Below are 20,503 nucleotides of genomic sequence, written 5' to 3'. Positions count from 1 at the left end.
TTGAATCCTCATAAACTCACCGTGACGATGTCACCATGGCGACATCACCATGACGATGAACCTCCTGTAGTGTTCAGTCACAGTTCAAACCGACTCCAGTTTACATTGATGAATCTGATTCTTCATTACACACATCAATAAAGCTTTCATGATCTGAGCTCTCTCTCCTCCTCCTCCTCTCTTCCTCCTCATCTCTCCACCTCCTCCTCTCTCTCCTCCTTTCTCCTCATTAGCTCAGGAGGCAGAGCAGGTTGGCTGGTGACTGCAAGATTGCCGGTTCGATCCCCGGCTCCTCCTAGCTGAGTGCCTGGTGTCCCTGAGCAAGACACCTCACCCTAATTGCTCCTGATGAGCTGGCTGTCGCCCTGCGTGGTTGACTCCGCCGTCGGTGTGTGAATGTGTGTATGAATGGGTGAATGTGTGTATGAATGGGTGAGTCATTGTTGTAAAGCGCTTTGGAGAAAAGCACTATATAAATGAGGACCATTTACCTCCTCATCTCTCCTCCTCTCACCTCCTCTTCTCCTCTCCTCCTTTCTCCTCCTCCTCTCTCTCCTCCTCCAGGAGGAGGCCGACCATGATGCATGCTGGGATATTCTCCATTAGTCATATTAATAATTAATCTGAGGTTTTATAGTTGAACTTTGCAGAAATGTGGAAACTAAATATTGACAGAAGCCGACACGTCGAAGTGTTTCTGTCTTCAGTCCAGAACTACCTCCGCGGTGAGTAATACTACATATGCATGTACTTGTACTTTTATATTCTGACAAAAGCGAGAGTTTATCACTCATAAGTTTAATTATTAGAACAATAAATACATATTTTGTATTTTCCAGTTGTTTCCCATCTGGATGAAACCAACAGCTTCGTTCTCGTGTGAACTGAAATGCATTATTCTTTTTGTAATAATTGTGTTTATTAACAGATTCTTAATAAGATATATTATATAATATCCTCATGGATGTGATGGAGGACACAATCTAAAGTTCCCTTCTGTGTAAAAATATAGAATTATATAATATACTGTATATAAAAGTGTCTCTGCAGCTCAAACAGTGAATTTTGTACTAAAGATTTCTGTTAAACAGCTTGTTGATCTTTTGGGGGTTTTACTTGAAGAATACATAATCGGTATTTTCATGTCACTTCTACGACTTTATTAAAATGATGATGTAAGCACTTTTTACACGTTGTTTCATTTGACTGAAAATTAAAATGCAATAAACCATCTTACATTTTCACACATTCTGACCGTATATCTGTTACTGACAATATTTGAATGTTATTTCAAATGTGACGATTTGTAAAAATAAATCAATATAAGCCATGTAGCTATCTAGATAGATAGATATACTGTACAGTATATCTATCTATAGATATATACAGTATATATACTTTATATATACTGTGTATATATATATATATATATACAGTGTATATTCTCATGCTGTTCATGATCTATAAATTTACTTTTGTGTGTTTTTTCTGTGCAGTTGCCATGGTGATATACCGTGTCGTGGTGTTCCAGGAGAGGTTGTTCCTCGCCGGCGACGCCCACCGAACTGTCGTCCAACTGGTCGGCAGCAGGGGATCCAGCGAGCGCATCCCATTGGCCCAGAGATCTGTGAGTCAAAATAAAAGATTATGTAAACAACAATTACTGGACTCATTAATTGATTAATGACCAACACTATAAACAAGGTGATCAATGATTTGTTTAAATGTGTGAAGTAAGAAAATACCAATTACGGTATATTCTTACGATGTATAACATATATAAGTTATTTTAGTTTAGTCACTGAATTCTTAAGTAAAGATCACATTTAACACACATTCTGAAATTATTGTGCTAACTATACTTATTAGACATCAATAAAATATGTAATAGATATTACATACAAAAATGAACTATTATATATTTTATATTTTTTCGTTGGTTGAAAAAGTAAAATAATGATTCTGTCACCGTTGCTATAGTTATAACTGATTTGGTTGAGAAACTGTAAAATACAATTCAAGTGAAAATCCTTTTGTAAAAGTTTGAATGAATAAACGTTTGTTCTATTTTTATTTTTCAGATTTGTCGTGTTTTGTGTTGTGGCTGCAGAACCGCCAAAGAAAAAGTAAAGAAAGACATAAACATTATTCATATTAAATCAGTAATAGAGGGAATTTAAAATTATATTCAAAAAACAAAGTAAAAAAGTATTGATCTAAATGTTAGAATTTTCGTCAGATTTTTCTTAAATTATTTAAATGATATTAAATTTGTTTAAGTACATATTAACTCTTATTCCTCAGATTAAATTTTAAAACTTCTGTTGCCAGGCAGAATACGCAGTTCAGTGTCCCACCAGCCTCGGAGCTCTGCTATTGGTCCGTCTGGAAGCCCCGCCCACCACAACCAGTGTGTGGTTTTGCTCAAAAGTTTCCGTGACAACGCCTGAGGGCGAAGTCTCGTTGTTCCCCTGCTACCGGTTTGTCAGCTGCTCGACCTCGCTGGCTCTGAGGGATTCTATTGGTCGGTGCCCTAACAAAAGGACATTTCAAAATAAAAGTTGTTGATTCGCTCATATAAGTCGCTCTCTGATATTATTATATATTCTTTGATTTTGTTTATTTTCTGTTTCATTTTTTGTTGTTTTGTTTTGAAGCAAAGTTTATTTTCAACGACGTCCGACCGATCGAACTGGATCAGAGGATCAACGAGCTGACAGACCGCCGGCAAACATATCGGTAATCAATCAGAGATACTGGAATCCAGTTGAGTCCTTCTTGGGTCAGGTCCTTCTAGTCGGGTCCTTCTAGTTGGGTCCTTATAGTCAGGTCTTTCCTGGGTCAGACAAGTTCTTCTAGACAAGTCCTTCTAGTTGGGTCCTTCTAGATGAGTCCTTCTAGTTGGGTCCTTATAGTCAGGTCCTTCCTGGGTCAGACAAGTTCTTCTAGACAAGTCCTTCTAGTTGGGTTCTTCTAGACGAGTCCTTCTAGTCGGGTCCTTCCTGGGTAGGAGGAGTCCTTCTAGACGAGTCCTTCTAGTCGGGTCCTTCCTGGGTAGGAGGAGTCCTTCTAGACGAGTCCTTCTAGACGAGTCTTTCTAGTCGGGTCCTTCCTTGGAAGGACAAGACCTTCCAGCCGGGCCCTCAGAGACGAGTGTCCTTACTCGTGTTTGGAAAGACTCACTGGACCATCTGAGATGTATTTTTCTTGTAGGTGGAGTTGCTATGACGACGGTCTCCCAGAGACGGTTAAGGCTGATGGCATCTTGTCACTTCCTGCCGACGTTCAGTTCTCTGTATCCAAGGCAACCGACATGATTCTGACCGTCGGTACAGTGTACGTTGTGGTTTCTTTACTGGGATCTTAACTGGGTTCTTAACTGGGTTCTTTACTGGGTTCTTTACTGGTTTATTTACTGGGTTTTTAACTGGGTTCTTTAATGGGTTCTTAACTGGGTTCTTTACTGGGTTCTTTACTGGTTTATTTACTTGGTTTTTAACTGGGTTCTTTAATGGGTTCTTAACTGGGTTCTTTACTGGGTTCTTTACTGGTTTATTTATTGGGTTATTTACTGGTTTATTTACTGGCTTCTTAACTGGGTTCTTTACTGGGTTCTTAACTTGGTTCTTTACTGGGTTCTTTATTGGTTAATTTACTGGGTTCTTAACTGGGTTCTTTACTGGTTTATTTACTGGCTTCTTAACTGGGTTCTTTACTGGTTTATTTACTGGGTTCTGTACTGGGTCGCATACTGGGTTCTGTACTGGATTCTTTACTGGTTTAAACGTCACGTCACACGTTGGTTTGTAGACGGATGTGAAGGATATTTCGGCCGTTACCATCTTGTTTTTTTTTTTGCTGTTGTTGTCAAATTAAATTTTTATAAATAATAAAACTAATAATCAGGTCTTTATTATTAATGTGTATTATTTTTACTATTATCATTATTATCATTATTGTTATTATTTAACATGGATAACATGTGTAGATTACCATCATACTGGTCTCCCCTGGTCTCTTCTGGCCTCTCCTGGTCTCTCCTGGTCTCTCGTGGTCTCTTCTGGGTCCAGACTGATGGAGTTGGGTCTGCAGAGCTTCCTGAGCTCTCGGCAGCGTTGGTCCAGTTTTCATCAGATCCATCAGCTCGGCCAGCAGACCAGGACCCCGACCTGCAGTAATCAAATATAATAATTATAATTATATTAATATAAATTATCCGTATCATCATATCTAAATGGTAATTACCATGGTCACACTTGGAAAATCAAAGATCCACATTTTGTAGAAATAAATCAGTTAAAAGCTTCGCTGAATTACATGTATTATTGTACAGTATTACTGCACGATAATAAAACATATAAATACAGGAGGAAATACATTACTGTTATGAAAGGAAATAATACGTTTTTTCTCTCATATTTATCAATAATGAAATTCGTATGTATCAGTTTTTCTGTTTTTATTCTTCTTTAATTTCTCAACATTTCCTCATATCATTTATATATAACAGATATTCTATAACTTGTTCAACTTCCTGTGACACGCCCCTTGACTTCCTGTGACCCGCCCCTCAACTTCCTGTCTGTCCTGCCTCAGGATTGGTGGAGAGTCTCTGGAGGCAGGATTGGTTCTTCGGACATCAATTCCTGAATGGAGCCAACCCAACTCTGATACGTCGCTGCACGGAAGTCCCGTCCAACATGGCCATTACCAAGGAGACGGTGGAGGCGTCACTGGAGGGCGGAGCCAGCCTTGGTCTGGAGATGGAGGTGGTTTAGTCCAGTATTTAGTCCTGGTTTAGTCCTGGTTTAGTCCAGTATTTAGTCCTGGTTTAATCCTGGTTTAGTCCAGTATTTAGTCCTGGTTTAGTCCAGTATTTAGTCCTGTTTAGTCCAGTATTTAGTCCTGTTTAGTCCAGTATTTAGTCCTGGTTTCGTCCAGTATTTAGTCCTGGTTTGGAGATTATATAAGAACGTTTCCAGCTGTATGAATATGGATATATATGTAATATGCTAACATGAACGTGAATATGCGGAGCAGCGAGGGAACGTGTTCGTGGTGGATTACCGGCTGCTCGACCGTCTCCCTGCCAACACCGTCAACAGGAAGCAGAACTACCTGACGGCGCCCATCGTGCTGCTGCATCTGAACGCCAACCACCACCTGCTGCCTGTCGCCATCCAGGTAATGCCACCTGACCCCCGACCCCCGAACGCCATCGTATCGTCAGCTAACAACCGAGTTACTCTGAATATTGTTTTTATTTTCTATGTTTTACTATCTTTATTTTAAACATACATTTTCATTAGTATTGAACTGAACAGGGACTGTTAATTAATATTTACTGTTATTTATTTCCACGTGCTGCTCTGACATCATCACATACCAGTAAATACCTGTGTGAAATATTGTTATTATTATTATTAATATTATTATTATTATTATTTTTACTATTTAAAACAACAATGTACTGATGAATTACAGACGCTCTTTATTTTGTCTCTTTATTTCCTTCCTTTCCTCCATCGTCTCCTCGCCTCATCCTCCTAACCTCTTCGCCTCATCGTCTCATGGTCTCCTCACCTCTTTGCCTCCTCATCTCCTCACCTCCTCGTCTCCTCGCCTCTTGGCCTCCTCATCTCCTCACCTCCTCGCCTCCTCGTCTCCTAGCTGAATCAGTCTCCAGCCGAGACCAACCCGGTCTTCGTCCCTCAGGATCTGGAAGCTGATTGGCTTGAGGCTAAAACGTTTGTGCGCTCGGCGGACTTCGCCGATCACGAGCTGCGTTCTCACTTCCTGCACACACATGTGATGTCAGAGCTCTTCGCCATGGCAACACTTCGCAACTTTCCCATGGTGCACCCAGTCTACAAGGTATTTCTACATGGTATTGTGTATTTCTGGTATTTGGTTTCATATTTTTTGACAGTTCATTTAAGTTTTTTAATGTGTTTATGACTTTAACATCAACACGTACGCCGTCGTCATCGTCATGACAAGTTTTTTGTCGGGAACAAAGAAAACGTGACGAACGAGAAATCACAATTAATACGACAGAAATAATTTAAGACAAGATGCTCTTTTACCTGGAGATACTGTTTAGACTCAATATTTATGTAGTACCTTGTTGGTACTTTCTGCAGTACTTCTTGTGTATTTCTGCAGTACTTCTCGTGTACTTCTCATGTACTTGCAGCTGTTGACGCCTCACTTCCGGTTCACGCTGGAGGTGGACGCCGTGGCTCGCCAGCTGCTGCTCTCTGACGGAGGAACGTTGGCGGAGGTCAGACTGATGATGTCATCACGTGTCACTGTTATACCGCCATTATTTTTTCAAATTTAAATCGTAAAAAGTCTATATTTGACTTATTTAACATATATAACAATATTTATTACTTTCCAATCCAAAATGTTTACAAATGTTTCTCCTCATAAAATTACATTTTGTGCCAAATTACTGATTTTTATTTATTCAACAACATGAATAACCTATTTCTTAATCATGAATAATAATTTATCCATATTTTATCAATATTTTGATCAATATTTTGATCAATTTATCAATATTATTGTAAATTGTATTATTGTTCTAAACTACCAGGACGTGAATTATTTTACGTTCATTAAATATTCAGTACACGGCAGTGGGCGGAGCCGCCACGCTGGAGTTCCTGAGGAGGGCGTCGGCCTCCCTCACCTATCATGACCTCTGTCTTCCTGATGACATCACTGGGCGTGGCCTGGACTCCATTCCTGGTTATTATTACCGTGACGACGGCCTGCGGCTATGGGACATAATCCACAGGTGTGATACGATTACTCGAGTCCGTATTGATGTTCATACACGCTTATAAAACATATAATACAAATATGTATATATATATAAACAATAATGATGATAAAATATTAAAAAGCTGTTTGAAACAGGATGTGAATGTTCTATCTTATATTCTTCTTCTTCTACAACTCACTCTGATTGGCTGCAGGTACGTGGAGGGCGTGGTCAGTTACTATTACCGCAATGAGGATGACATCATCAGAGACTTGGAGCTGCAGAGCTGGATCAATGAGATCATCGTGTTCGGTCGCCTTGGTGACAAGGAGAAAGGTTGCTGCAGTTTATTTACTCTTATTGTGTATTTTTATGATTATACAAGTATATAAGTATACGTAGAAACAACAAAGTTACATTTTATATTTTTACTTAAAATGTAAATAAAATCTTACATTTTAAAATAAAATTGAAATGATATTTTTATTTGTAAAAATAATAATAAATAAAAACGTTGTCCCTCAGGTTTCCCAAAATCCTTTACTTCAGCGTCGGAGCTGATTTACTTTGTTACCATGGTGATCTTCAATGCATCGGCACAGCACGCCGCCGTTAACGACGCTCAGGTAGAACTGGTTCTCAGAAGAATAAATAACTTGGTTATCAGCCGTTGACGGTCTTCTGTCTCTGCAGCTGGATTATTTCGGGTGGATGCCGAACGCTCCAGTGGGCCTGCAGCGTCCTCCTCCGGCCTGCAGGGGGCGCTGCAGCGAGCGCAGCCTGCTGGACAGCTTCCCTGATGTGAACGCCACCGTGCACGGCCTCGCCACCGTCTACCTGCTCAGCAAGAAACCCGCCGACTTTGTACGAACGCGCACTCATCCACTGGGGGGCGGAGCTTAGACACACATATCCATTGGAGGGGTGGGGCTTAGACACCCATCCCCTGGGGGGCGGGGCTTAGACACACATCCATTGAAGGGGTGGGGCTTAGACAAACATCCACTTGGGGCGGGGCTTAGACACACACATCCACTGGGGGGCGGGACTTAGAAACACACATCCACTGGGGGGCGGGACTTAGACACTCATCCACTGGAGGGGCGGGGCTAAGACACACATCCACTGGAGGGGTCGGCTTCATCAGATGTTACTGTTCCTTTAAGGTTCCTCTGGGCGGCTCGGCAGAGGAACACTTCACTGAGAGCGTTCCCATGGACATGGCAGCCCGTTTCCGCAGTGACCTGCAACGTCTCAGCAGTGACATCAGAGCAAGGAACGCCCGCCTGACGCTGCCGTACGTCTACCTGGACCCGGCCACCGTGGAGGACAGCGTGACGCGCTAGCTGCCACTAGGCTAGGCAGAGTTAGCTTAGCATCGTTAATTATTTATTAGTCTTCTGAATCCATTTACAAAAATTAAATCTACAATAATATTTACTACAATAATTTACTTCAAATTACAGTTATTTATCTTTTGTGAATTTTAAAATGATTGTACATTTTGTTTGTTTTGTTTTTTGGAGGATGTTCATCTTAGTTTTGCACTTTAATCAGTCCTCTTTTTTTTCAGATCATAATTTAAAGACACTCTCTTTCATTTAATCTATTCCGATGTGTGATGAAGCTTTTTGACAACTTCACGGTGAAAAAGAAGAAAATAACTCGTTGTTCTGGATGAAAGGATGAAAGAAACGTGTAAAAGCTTCTCACACGAACACGACACTTACAAAATAAAATCATATAATTGAAAACGAGCGGTAGACTTTTACTTTGAGACACCCACAGGAAGTGTAGCTAGCAAACGGGTGACTTTTGTCTCGAAAACATTTGCAGCGCTTCGAGACGGAACACTAAATACTGCTTTAAGGGTATAAAATACTACCGACTAGAGCCGACTGTCCACAGTACCTGTGGCAGTACTTCTAGTAGTACTTGTGTACTTTAGTACACACGTCGCATCTTCAAGCTAACGTGTTTGTGAAATGAACGATGACGTTTGTTTTATTCAGAAGACCGTTCGGACTCTTTGAGGAGCCGACGGCCAATCAGAGGAGAGGACAATAGGTCTCCATGGTAACGGATCGTTTGGGGAAGGGCAGCCTCGGTGTTTCCGTCTGAGGAGAAAAACGTCGGTGAGTCGGTTCCATTATCATTATTGTTATCATTATCATTATCGTTATTATAATAATAATAATATTATCATGAACCTGTTGACGTCCTTCTGTCACGAGCCCGTCAGCTCTACAATTTCGTGCTTTACGATGTAGACCGGATCAGACCAGAACCAGAACAAGAACCAGAACTAGTCCGACCCTTTCCTTTAGTAAAAGTACTCTTTCATAAGCTAAAGTCCTGCATTGAAAATACCACTAAAATAAGTAAAAGCAGTGTAATAAGTTTTCAGATACTTAATTAGAAGTACTAATTCAGTATTTTTACTGTGGTATTAGTACTTTATGGTAACAGAGTAGTTTTACTGTGTGGTATTACTATTTTTACAGAAACAGAGTGTACGTACTGTGGTAATAGTAACTTTACTGCAGTACAGGATTTGAGTACTTCCTCCACCACTGGAAATCTATTTTTTCTGCACTACATTCAGTAATAACTTTATTTACTTTACCCTAAACCCTCACAGACCAGAACCTCTGAACCCTGAAACCTCACAGACCAGAAAGGTCCCAGATCTGTGCGGGACCATTGATTGAACTGTGTTTTGATCCCCGCCAGTCCCCTGAAGAAGGATCTTCCTGTGTCGGCAGCGGCAGCGATGGCGGGGACGTCCAGGCATGACCGAGAGATGGCGATGGAGGCCAAGCGGCGCCTGTCTGTGTGTTCGGACCCGGTGGAGAGACTCCGACTACAGTGTTTGGCCCGAGGCTCGTCTGGGATCAAAGGTCTGGGCCGGTTAGTCCTCCACCTCTGATTCACCACTACATCACCAGGTCCAGGTGGAGTCCAGAGTCCACCTGGTGGAGTCCAGAGTCCGCCTGGTGGAGTCCAGAGTCCGCCGGGTGGAGTCCAGAGTCCACCTGGTGGAGTCCAGAGTCTGCCTGGTTGGGTCCAGAGTCCGCCAGGTGGAGTCCAGAGTCTGCCTGGTGGGGTCCGGAGTCCGCCGGGTGGAGTCCGGAGTCTGCCTGATGGGGTCCAGAGTCTGCCTGGTTGGGTCCAGAGTCCGCCGGGTGGATTCCAGTTCCAACGTTTCAAACTACGATTTCTTCGTGACGTACGATGACGTTTTAACGCTAAAACCACTCGTGTCGTTGGCAGAACTTACATCCTGCAATGCTCACACGGAGCTAGTTGCTTTGCAACCGGTTGCCAGGCAACACAACAGGTCTCCGAGGGCCCTCGTTTTGAGAAGCTGTGTTTTGCTTCATGCTTCCGGATGATTTCGGTTTTGTTCCGAGGTTGGTTTCTTCCTGCGGTACATGAACTGCTCATCGTGCGGCTGCAGGATGTTGTGATGCGTTCAGGTTCATCATCACATAATGTTGTTGCTCATCTTGTGGTTTTGCTTGTTTTCATAACCTCCATCTGCAGATTCAGCTTGTACTTGTGCTGCTGAGCGGGGAGTCAGCACAGGACAGTTCTCCTCTACGTTGGTGCAGCATGTAGTGTACATGTAGTATTTACACGAGTAGAACTACTGCAGCCAGCTACCACAGGGAATTAGCACACCACATCTCAGGTTTATTTTCATTTTTACTTGAAACAGAGTATTTTTAAATAGTGGTATCTTAAGTAAAATACCTGAATAGTTCCTCTGACAATAAGTACTCTAACAAAAATGTATTTCATTGTATTTAAAACAAACAATGATGCAAGCTCGTACCAACCAATAATATCATGACATCCATCCATCAACCAATCAGAGCTGGAGAAGGTGGTGAGCTCATCTTTTCAACCGTCAGATCAACGTTAAGTCCCGCCTCATGGTTCACTACAAAGTACATTGCCGTGGAGATGCTATGATGCAGAAGGTTGAAGGCGTGTCGTTGTTTCTTCACAGTGACTCAGCGTTTGTGTTTTTCAGAACCTTCAAAATAATGGACGATAACGAGAACCGCTCCCTGGACCTGAAGGAGTTCCTGAAGGGTCTGAAGGACTATGGGATCCTGATCGAGAAACAGGAAGCCACCGCTCTGTTTCAGCAGTTCGACCGTGACGGGAACGGGACAATCGACTTTGACGAGTTCCTCATCACTCTGAGGGTAAATATACTGGATAGATGTAAATATGTATACATATATATATATATATATAATACTAAATGGGACTGGTACAGAAGAGCTTGTCATGTGTCTCTACTTCCTGTCATGTGACCTCAGCCCCAGATGTCCAAAGCCAGGAAGGAAGTGGTCATGCGGGCGTTTCGGAAGCTGGATAAGACGGGCGACGGCGTGATCACCGTGGAAGACCTGCGGGGGGTCTACAACGCCAAGTACCACCCCAAGTACCAGAACGGGGAGTGGACCGAGGACCAGGTCTTCAGGACGTTCCTGGACAGCTTCGACTCTCCATACGACAAAGACGGGAAGGTGAGCACGCTGATCGGGGTTCACGCTAGCGAGGGTCACCATGGCAACGGGATCACGGCTCGTATGGTTTTGTTTTTAAATGTATATAAATGCATTATATATTATTAAAATACATTATTTAAGATCAAAAGACGATAAATAATGTAAGAACCATCCGAGAGCCGGAGCTCAGCGGTGGAACGTTCCGCGATTACTGTCTCTTTAAATACATTACAGGCCGACATTTAAATTTCACTTTTCCAGACCCGTCAACACGCCTCACTTCCTGTCCAAATAAGAAGCTTGACGTAAATGAGATAATTACATTTACAGATTACAGATCATTTACGGATTCGGTAAAAACACTGAGTCAGCTAATCTGCATCTGATCTCCGCTCGGAGGGAAGCGGGTTTCGTGGTGGATCTCGTTTCCTGACAAAGAATCACACATACGTTTAGAGAAGTTTCACTTTTACACATTTCATCATAACTAAATGAACTTCTGGCTCCTTTTGGATGCAAAACACTTGCTTTTCTCCTGGTAGTGAAACTCTGCTGACTCACAGTTCATCACGCTGACTCAGCAGTAAACCCTCCCTTCCTCTGATCACCAGGTGACCAGCGAGGAGTTTGTCAACTATTACTGTGGTGTCAGCGCCTCTGTGGACAGCGACGTCTACTTCATCCTCATGATGACCAACGCCTGGAAGCTGTGAGATAAAGGAGCCTCACCATCATCACCATCATCATCATCATCTTCAGAAGATCTGGTCTCTGTAAATGAGTGTTTGATGCCGTCTGTGTTTTCAAAACAAGGCAACAGTGTGATTTTAATAATATTCAGATTTAATGAACGTCGACAACCAGAGGATTAAATACAAAACACTGTTTAGACAAATGTGGTAACAGGTACAATCAGACATACATATATGTTTATATGGAATGTATACACGTGTGTACAGGGCATTTAGGAGCTACAGTGTACTCTGGAGGAAATAAAGCTACATTCTGTGTATGTAAACGTGAGGTGTACGTTGTGTCAGATAAATATGGAAGCAGCATTGTGTCAAGAGAAAACGGTGGCGTCAAGTCGCCGCGGCAACACATCTCACCTGTGTGATCGTCATGACGAAGAGTCGGGTCCACCTGCGGGATGAACCCGTTCTACTTTAACGTTGGAAGTTTAGATACGAGCAGCGGTTCTTCTAAAGGAGTCTCAGCTCCGACATCGTACAAAGGGTGACCAATGCAGGAAGTCGTCACGACATCTACTTCTTCCTGTTTCCAGGTCTCTCAGCACTCAAACAACGTCAATTAGGATCCTTTGTCATGGTGAACACAGGAATCTAACTACAGCTAACATTCGGTTATTGTCTAAAGCCAACGTTGGGTTGTTGTCTAAAGCTAACGTTGGTTTGTTGTTAAAGTTAACGTAGGTTTGTCGTCTAAAGCTAACGTTGGTTTGTTGTCTAAAGCTAACGTTGGTTTGTTATTTAAAGTTAACGTAGGTTTGTTGTCTAAAGCTAACGTTGGTTTGTTGTTTAAAGTTAACGTAGGTTTGTCGTCTAAAGCTAACGTTGGTTTGTTGTCTAAAGCTAACATTGGTTTGTTGTTTAAAGTTAACGTAGGTTTGTTGTCTAAAGCTGACGTTGGTTTGTTGTCTAAAGCTAACGTTGGTTTGTTGTTTAAACTTAATGTAGGTTTGTCGTCTAAAGCTAACGTTGGTTTGTTGTCTACGGCTAGCGTTGGTTTGTTGTTTAAAGGTAACGTAGGTTTGTCGTCTAAAGCTAACCTTGGTTTGTTTTCTAAAGCTAAGGTAGGTTTGTTGTCTAAAGCTAAAGTTGGTTTGTCGTCTAAAGCTAACGGTTTGTCGTCTAAAGCTAACGTTGGTTTGTTGTCTAAAGCTAACGTTGGTTTGTTATTTAAAGTTAACGTAGGTTTGTTGTCTAAAGCTAACGTTGGTTTGTTGTTTAAAGTTAACGTAGGTTTGTCGTCTAAAGCTAACGTTGGTTTGTTGTCTAAAGCTAACATTGGTTTGTTGTTTAAAGTTAACGTAGGTTTGTTGTCTAAAGCTGACGTTGGTTTGTTGTCTAAAGCTAACGTTGGTTTGTTGTTTAAAGTTAATGTAGGTTTGTCGTCTAAAGCTAACGGTTTGTTGTCTAAAGCTAACGTTGGTTTGTTGTTTAAACTTAATGTAGGTTTGTCGTCTAAAGCTAACGTTGGTTTGTTGTCTACGGCTAGCGTTGGTTTGTTGTTTAAAGGTAACATAGGTTTGTCGTCTAAAGCTAACCTTGGTTTGTTTTCTAAAGCTAAGGTAGGTTTGTTGTCTAAAGCTAAAGTTGGTTTGTCGTCTAAAGCTAACGGTTTGTCGTCTAAAGCTAACGTTGGTTTGTTGTCTAAAGCTAACGTCGGTTTGTCGTCTAAGGCAAACGTAGGTTTGTCGTCTCAAGCTAACATTGGTTTGTTGTCTAAAGCTAACGTTGGTTTATCGTCTAAAGCTAATGTTGGTTTGTCGTCTAAAGCTAACGTAGGTTTGTCGTCTAAAGCTAACGTAGGTTTGTCGTCTAAAGCTAACGTTGGTTTGTCGTCTAAAGCTAACGTGGTTCTCCAGGTTCTTGAGGAGGTTCTGGAGAATTATAACGTGGTTCTCCTGGTTCTTGAGGAGGTTCTCAGGGGTCTTTTAGGGGGTTTGAAGGCTGCAAGAGAACTGAAGCTGGAAGCTTTACATTAGTCACCCATCTGTATGAATCCAGAACTTCCTGAGAGGACCAGGTCCAGATTTCTGTGATCTGTGGTTAAACCGGCATTAATGCTGGTGGGCCCTCTAAAGCGACTGGAGGAGGTTTTTGTCAGTATACAATGTATGAGACGGGATGGAAATATACTTCGTAGAATCATATGGCAACAAAAATAATACAAATACACAAAAAGCTACATTTCGTTGCCTCCGGGGTCATCAGCCGACATTTAGCTAACTGCTAACGTTGCTTTCTGGACGCGAGAATAAAAAAGCTCTTTATCTCATTTCTGCTCCGCGGAGGTTTCATGGGAACAGAATGCAATGGAGAAAAAGGTTGAAGTGGAACCTTCCTCCACTCGTCGTTTTATTTTGGGACTTCCAGGACTTCTGATGAATGATCTGGTCCTGTTTGTGTGGTGGTCCTCTTCCTCCTGGGCCTATTTGACCTGATAGAAACTGGACATGGTGACGTAGGCCTCTCCCTCATTCCCCGCGCTGCTGCTGCATTCAGGCTGAGGGGTCAGTGGTCTCTCCCCGAGCCCCGGGACCTCCATGGGGGACGGGCTGGTGCTCTGGAGGCTGTCCCCCCCATCGGCAGAGCTCCTGCTCAACAGGGTGGACAGCTCCAACTCCTCGGTGCTGGTGGTGCTTCTGGAGCAGTCAGAGGTCTGGGTGGAGCAGGAGGGATCCGGCTCTGCACCCGCCGACTGGTCCGTTTCCTCACACGGCTGCTTCTCTGTTTGATCCACTTTCAGGGAACTGAACACCTCAGGGTGGAGGTTCAGAAGGAGGCCCTGCAAGACCATCACATAATCTACCGTTTCATTCAAGTTACATTTAAACATCCAAATATCTTCCTCCAGAGAAGATCAGCAGGACGAACACTTCTTCATGTCGTCTGAAGCTAACGTTGGTTTGTTGTCTAAAGCGAACAGCTAGTTCCTGCCACTAGAGACTGCTGGTTCTCTGGTCTCAAACTGACGGGACTCACCTTGTTGGGTTTGCAGATGTGCACCAGTGTGTGTTTGGGATGCGGGATGCTCGGCCACATGTAGCGAAATATTCTGTCAATGAAAGAGGAAACGAACATCAGCAGATGGTCAGATGTGGAAACGCACCGATGTTCTGGCAAGTGAGCAGAGACGTACTTGTTTTTCCAAAGGAAAACAACACTTGAAGGCACCACCACCACCACCAAAAAGGCGAGACACACAATGAGCGTGTACGTCTCCCAGCGTTCATCCGTGTCCCGACGTTCAGGCACTTTTTTTTCTGGAAGCAAACAGAAGACAAAGTTACCGAAGTTCATCTCTGTCTTTTAAACAGGAACCTAACTAACTAATATTCGACATATTGTGTAATTAATATGACTGACTTTTTTGTTGAGGACCGACTTACTTTGAAGTCGTCATCATGACCCTGTATTTTGGTGCCACATTGTTTATTTATCTCACATTTTATCTTTGGTCATTTCCAGAACAAAGTTGCTACTATTGTAGAACATAGTATTTAGCATAGCGATTAGCATCCGCTTATGTAAAGGTTCAACATAAACGGTAAACCAGTAAAGTCCAGCTTCATGTTAAACTATGTGCTGCCTTTCATGTTCTGTCATTGTAGCATGGAATTAGCATGCTAACCAGCTAACTAGCCAGCTGCTAAATAAGTAAAACTGGACACTCTTGGGTCCCAGAGGTGTAGCGGACTGGTTCTCACCGGCGGGGGTGAAGAAGGTGACCGTGTCGCTCCAGTCGCTCCAGCTGCCCTTCATACCCTGAACCGGCAGCGCTCGCACTCTGACGTGGTACTCGGCGTGTTCCCTGAGGTGCTCCATGTAGATCTGCAGAACGTCCGAGGAGATATTCTGAGTCTGACGTCAAGCAGGAAAAACAAAGTCAGGCGTTGCTCAACATGGTCAGAGGTGGAACGTGACAAGTGAAGCTACAAGGAGGAGGAGGTCACCATGGTGCTGCCCGCCGTCCAGATGAGCAGCTGGAACAGCTGATTGTCCACCGTCAGGTACTCTTTGTGGTACGGAGTCTGAACCCAGATCATAACCTGGTCGGGTTGAACGGTGACGTTCTTCACCTGAGGACTCCACGGTTTAACTGCAGGGACACAGAACAGTCTTCATAAAAACCCTCCACACTGTATAGAGAGACTACTACGGAAATACTGGAGATAAGCTGGAGCTCGGTATCTAGGTATCTATGTATCTATGTAGCTACTGAGCTAGGTATCTATGTAGCTCGGTATCTAGGTATCTATGTAGCTCGGTATCTAAGTATCTATGTAGCTACTTAGCTAGGGAGCTAGTCCTTCTCGAGTACGGTGGAGGAACCATTAGACTCAGCTCTGCTGCTCGACTCATTTCCTGTAACCAGTGTAGATTTAAAGAATGACAGAATTAGCAAGCTAGCTAACTAGTAAGATGTCCACTAGCTAGCTAGCTACTGTGCTAATTCCACTGTTTGAATGTGTCACTGCGTGTCCACTGATCGTGGTCTGCTATGTTGATTTGAATGGGAATGCGTACTTGGCCAAACAGTGAGGGTGGAAATTAAAACAACAAAAAACACCTAAACAACCTGGTTCTAACGGGACAGTAACATAGGTCTCCTGGTGAAAGTCCTGTGTTTTTGGACCCAAAGCTCCTCCACCCAGACGCCCCCCCACATGGACTACTAGGACTCTATGAAACTAGTTTGTGTCAAGAACAACACAGTACGTTTCCCTCAATACAGACGTGAGCTGCAGGAGGATTTACCGATCTGGGTCAGGTCCAGGTCTGTGGTGGAGATGCGGCCTCCTCTCTTCATATAGACGGTCACATTGAAGTGGACTACAGGATTCAGATCTGTAATTGTGTCCCCGAAGACCTCCAGACACATCCTCTTGCCTTTACTGTAGTCGTTGTAGCTGTGGACAGAAGGCTGTCATGAACTCAACTTCCCAGAATGCAGCTGATGCGTTAGTCTGGGAGTGAAGGATTGAATGTTTTACCACACTTCCATTTTCTCGACACCGTCGTCGTCTTCGTCGTCGTCGTCGCCGTGGCGTCCCAAGACCAGCTGACAGCTCAGACTGCTTCCTGTCGTCAGGATGTGGGAGCTGCAGCTGATTCTGGGCTCTGACAGGAAACACTCGCATTACGCTACATCAACGCTTCAGCAACCATACTACATGGTAAAGTACTCTGTTACAAGTACTACTAAGTAAAAGCACAAAATTAGACCTTTTATCATCATAATATACTTTAGATATATTATGTATTCTAATAACAAAGTCTCACCAAATTGAAATCTACTGATTCGTGTTCACAGACATGAACGTTCCTCTTTTTTGTGTTCAAAATAATATTTTTCTTTTCTTCTGTCGACGACAAACCAACGTTAGCTTTAAACAACAAATCAACGTTAGCTTTAGACAACAAACCAACGTTAGCTTTAAACAACAAACCAATGTTAGCTTTAAACAACAAATCAACGTTAGCTTTAAACGAAAAAAAAGTTAGCTTTAGAAAACAAAACTAACGTTAGCTTTAGACAACAAACCAACGTGAGCTTTAAACGACAAAACCGTTAGCTTTAGAAAACACAACTAACGTTAAGTTTAAATGACAAAACCAACGTTAAGTTTAACAACAAAACCAACATTAAGTTTAAACAACAAAACTAACGTTACTTTTTAACAACAAAACCAACGTCAAGTTTAACAACAAAACCAACGTTACTTTTTAACAACAAAACCAACGTTAAGTTTAAACAACAAAACAAACTTCGCAGCTACGTTGTTTTAGTGCTGAGAGACATGAAAGCAACAGATCGCAGGTTTGCGAGTCTGGATCCGAGTGGAAATGATCAAACTGCTGACATCAACTAATCTTTTTCATCGATAATAATATCAATAGCAATAATATCAGATGCTGAAAACTATTATATAAAACATATATTAATTTAGTAAAACTAGATAATGCTTAAAGAGGATCCACATAACACATTGAAATAATAATAATAATAATAATAATAATAATAATAATAATAATAATAATAATAATAATAATAAGACTTGAAGCAACTTTTTAACTTTGGTTAAAATTGCTTTACAAGATCATCGGCACAAAAAAAGCAAGTTAAAACTTCTCTTAATCCAGATAAACTTTGTTTTCAGTCAGTAGAAAGAATATAGAAGTAAATTATAACGTTGTCATTATATTATTAGTTTATTTCATGTTGCTTTATTTTCTTCTCCAGAACATCTACATTTACATTTAGGGCATTTAGCAGAGGCTTTTGTCCAAGGCGACTTACAATAAGTACATTTGTCAAAAGAAAGAAAGCACAACATATCATTGCCGATAAAGTAAGAGCTAAAAATAAAAACAAGTGTTAGATCCTCGTCTGAAGTAGTAGCTGTTCAGCAAACATACCTTAAGAACAACAGTGCTATGATCAAACATGAATGTGTCAGTGATGTCGTGTAATCCTGTCTGAACTAGAGTATTATTCTGATTATTAATAATAATAATAATAATAATAATAATAATAAAGAGTCAGGAGTTTGCCTCACCTGAGCTCAGGTGTAATGATTCATTCAGATGTGTTGAGAGTTATGAAAGTATATTTAGATGTTGATGTGATGAAGTCTCACCAGAGTCTCCATCTCCACTCTGAGCTCCGGTCTCTGCCGCCAGCAGCAGCAGCAGCAGCAGCAGCAGCGGTGGCAGCATCGCGGCGACCCGGCAGCCGTACAGCATCTCCTCCAGCTGCAGACGTGAACTCACCACCACACCGCCGCCGCCGCTCTCTTCACCGCCGGGGGGCAGGAAGGGGGCGTGGCCAGCAGAGAGGAAGGAGGAGGAGTCAGTCAGGAAGCACACGGCAGCTCGTGTTCAGAGGAATCTTCTTCACTGTAAACAACTTCTACACCAGAGTCCTCTGTGATTGGTCCATAATGAGACCTGGATGTGCTAAGGGGGGGTCAGTCTACTGGCTCACTGTAACCATGGTGACTGTCTCTCAGGTTTCTCTTTTCAGCCTCTTTTAGCTCTTAGTTTTGGTTTTTGGTGCAGCAACCAGCACCTGATCAGGTAGATCCTCTGGTCTCTACAGGTCCTCTGGTCTCTACCTGATCAGGTCCTCTGGTCTCTACAGGTCCTCTGGTCTGGAGAGACTGGTAATGAATCATCACGTTGATGATGATGTTACAACTAAAAGTGATGACTCATCTTTATTCCTGCTGATGTCATCCTGCTGATGTCATCTGTCAACTGGACTGAGACCAAACGGCCGTTTTTCTCTTTCTTGTCGTTCTTATCTTTCACATCTTTATTCATCTGCATGTTTACGAAGACAAGAGCTGTGATGTCACAGCCTCTCGGCCAATCAGCAGACACGAAGCACAGAATCTAACCCGTAACCAACAAACCACTTCCTGGGTGTGCCAGGCTGGTTTCAAACCCGGCCAGTTTGTGTCTAACTGGTTTCTCTCCAACTGGTTTCTGCACCAGTGTCTAACTGGTTTCTCTCTAACTGGTTTCTGCACCAGTGTGTCTAACTGGTTTCTCTCTAACTGGTTTCTGCACCAGTGTGTCTAACTGGTTTCTGAACCAGTGTGTCTAACTGGTTTTCCTTCCTGTTCTTCTCTGATCAGCGTCTCTGAGTTTGTAGTTTCTCATGTGTTTCCATTTCCTTCGCTCACTGCTTTAGATAGTTTCAAGGCTCAGGAATGTGCTTTATGTTGTGGAGCAGGGCATGCTGGGAAATGATGGTGCAGAGCATGCCGCCCTGCGCTGATGCGTCTGTCCCTGCAGGAAGTCTGAGGCAGGAAGTAAGACAGTCAGCAAGAAGACGAGCAGTGAGTCATTATGACATCACACGTGATGATGTGAAGATGTCGTCAGAATGTTGAGACACTATCTAGTAAGAGCTTTCAGTCACGTCCATGGTCTTCATCCTGTGATGTCAAAGACAAATTAACTGCTGAACAAAACAAATATAATTTAAATATACGAAATCACGCTGCAACACCGCCGGCAGCTTTAGACGCTGAAACCTCTCAGCTTGTTCACCAAAACCTCATCTCAACACGCGCCGTGCCCAACAGGGTCTGGTGGTCCAGGTCCTGTGTTGGTGGACCCCTCTGACCGCATAAGAGCATGAGACAGCGTCAGACCTGGTGCAGGTCTTCAGTAAACAGAGTGTTGAGGTTTCAGATCTGGATGAGACCGTGTCAGACGTGGTGCAAGTCTTCAGTGAACAGAGTGTTGAGGGTTCAGATCTGGATGAGACCGTGTCAGACCTGGTGCAGGTCTTCAGTGAACAGAGTGTTGAGGGTTCAGATCTGGATGAGACCGTGTCAGACCTGGTGCAGGTCTTCAGTAAACAGAGTGTTGAGGGTTCAGAACTCCGCCTCGATGAAACCACGACTCACAAACACTCCGCTGTGGTTTCCTGCCTCGCCGCCGCT

At 42.8% G+C, this 20,503-nt stretch overlaps 3 protein-coding genes across 3 annotated transcripts; 2 read left to right on the top strand and 1 right to left on the bottom strand.

Annotated features, from left to right (window-relative positions):
- The first annotated feature begins 6 nt into the window (after positions 1-6).
- On the top strand, positions 7-8,203 carry LOC311029443 (polyunsaturated fatty acid lipoxygenase ALOX15B-like). The gene is made up of 16 exons (XM_084034584.1): positions 7-725; positions 1,497-1,627; positions 2,082-2,126; positions 2,332-2,524; positions 2,658-2,739; positions 3,214-3,336; positions 3,989-4,174; positions 4,597-4,800; positions 5,031-5,184; positions 5,671-5,874; positions 6,197-6,283; positions 6,636-6,805; positions 6,987-7,108; positions 7,298-7,398; positions 7,466-7,636; positions 7,939-8,203. Exons 1-16 carry the CDS (start codon positions 653-655, stop codon positions 8,116-8,118), a joined length of 2,226 nt encoding a protein of 741 aa, XP_083890710.1. The 5' UTR covers positions 7-652; the 3' UTR covers positions 8,119-8,203.
- A 585-nt stretch (positions 8,204-8,788) lies between these two features.
- Positions 8,789-12,316, top strand: capslb (calcyphosine-like b). The gene is made up of 5 exons (XM_084035554.1): positions 8,789-8,907; positions 9,414-9,682; positions 10,812-10,989; positions 11,107-11,316; positions 11,910-12,316. The coding sequence occupies exons 2-5, from the start codon at positions 9,546-9,548 to the stop codon at positions 12,009-12,011; spliced, it is 627 nt and encodes a 208-aa protein (XP_083891680.1). The 5' UTR covers positions 8,789-8,907; positions 9,414-9,545; the 3' UTR covers positions 12,012-12,316.
- Positions 12,317-12,459: 143 nt separating this feature from the next.
- On the bottom strand, positions 12,460-18,985 carry il7r (interleukin 7 receptor). The gene is made up of 8 exons (XM_084035553.1): positions 18,686-18,985; positions 17,039-17,165; positions 16,803-16,954; positions 15,998-16,143; positions 15,752-15,905; positions 15,184-15,307; positions 15,027-15,099; positions 12,460-14,829 (listed from the first exon to the last, which is right to left on the bottom strand). Exons 1-8 carry the CDS (start codon positions 18,789-18,791, stop codon positions 14,473-14,475), a joined length of 1,239 nt encoding a protein of 412 aa, XP_083891679.1. The 5' UTR covers positions 18,792-18,985; the 3' UTR covers positions 12,460-14,472.
- Between the last annotated feature and the right edge of the window lie 1,518 nt (positions 18,986-20,503).

Source organism: Eutrigla gurnardus, assembly GCF_963514095.1.
Source record: "Eutrigla gurnardus genome assembly, chromosome: 19".
Classification (NCBI taxonomy): Eukaryota; Metazoa; Chordata; class Actinopteri; order Perciformes; family Triglidae; genus Eutrigla; species Eutrigla gurnardus.
Note: the sequence above shows the minus strand (reverse complement) of the source record. Positions and strands in the feature narration are given on the sequence as shown.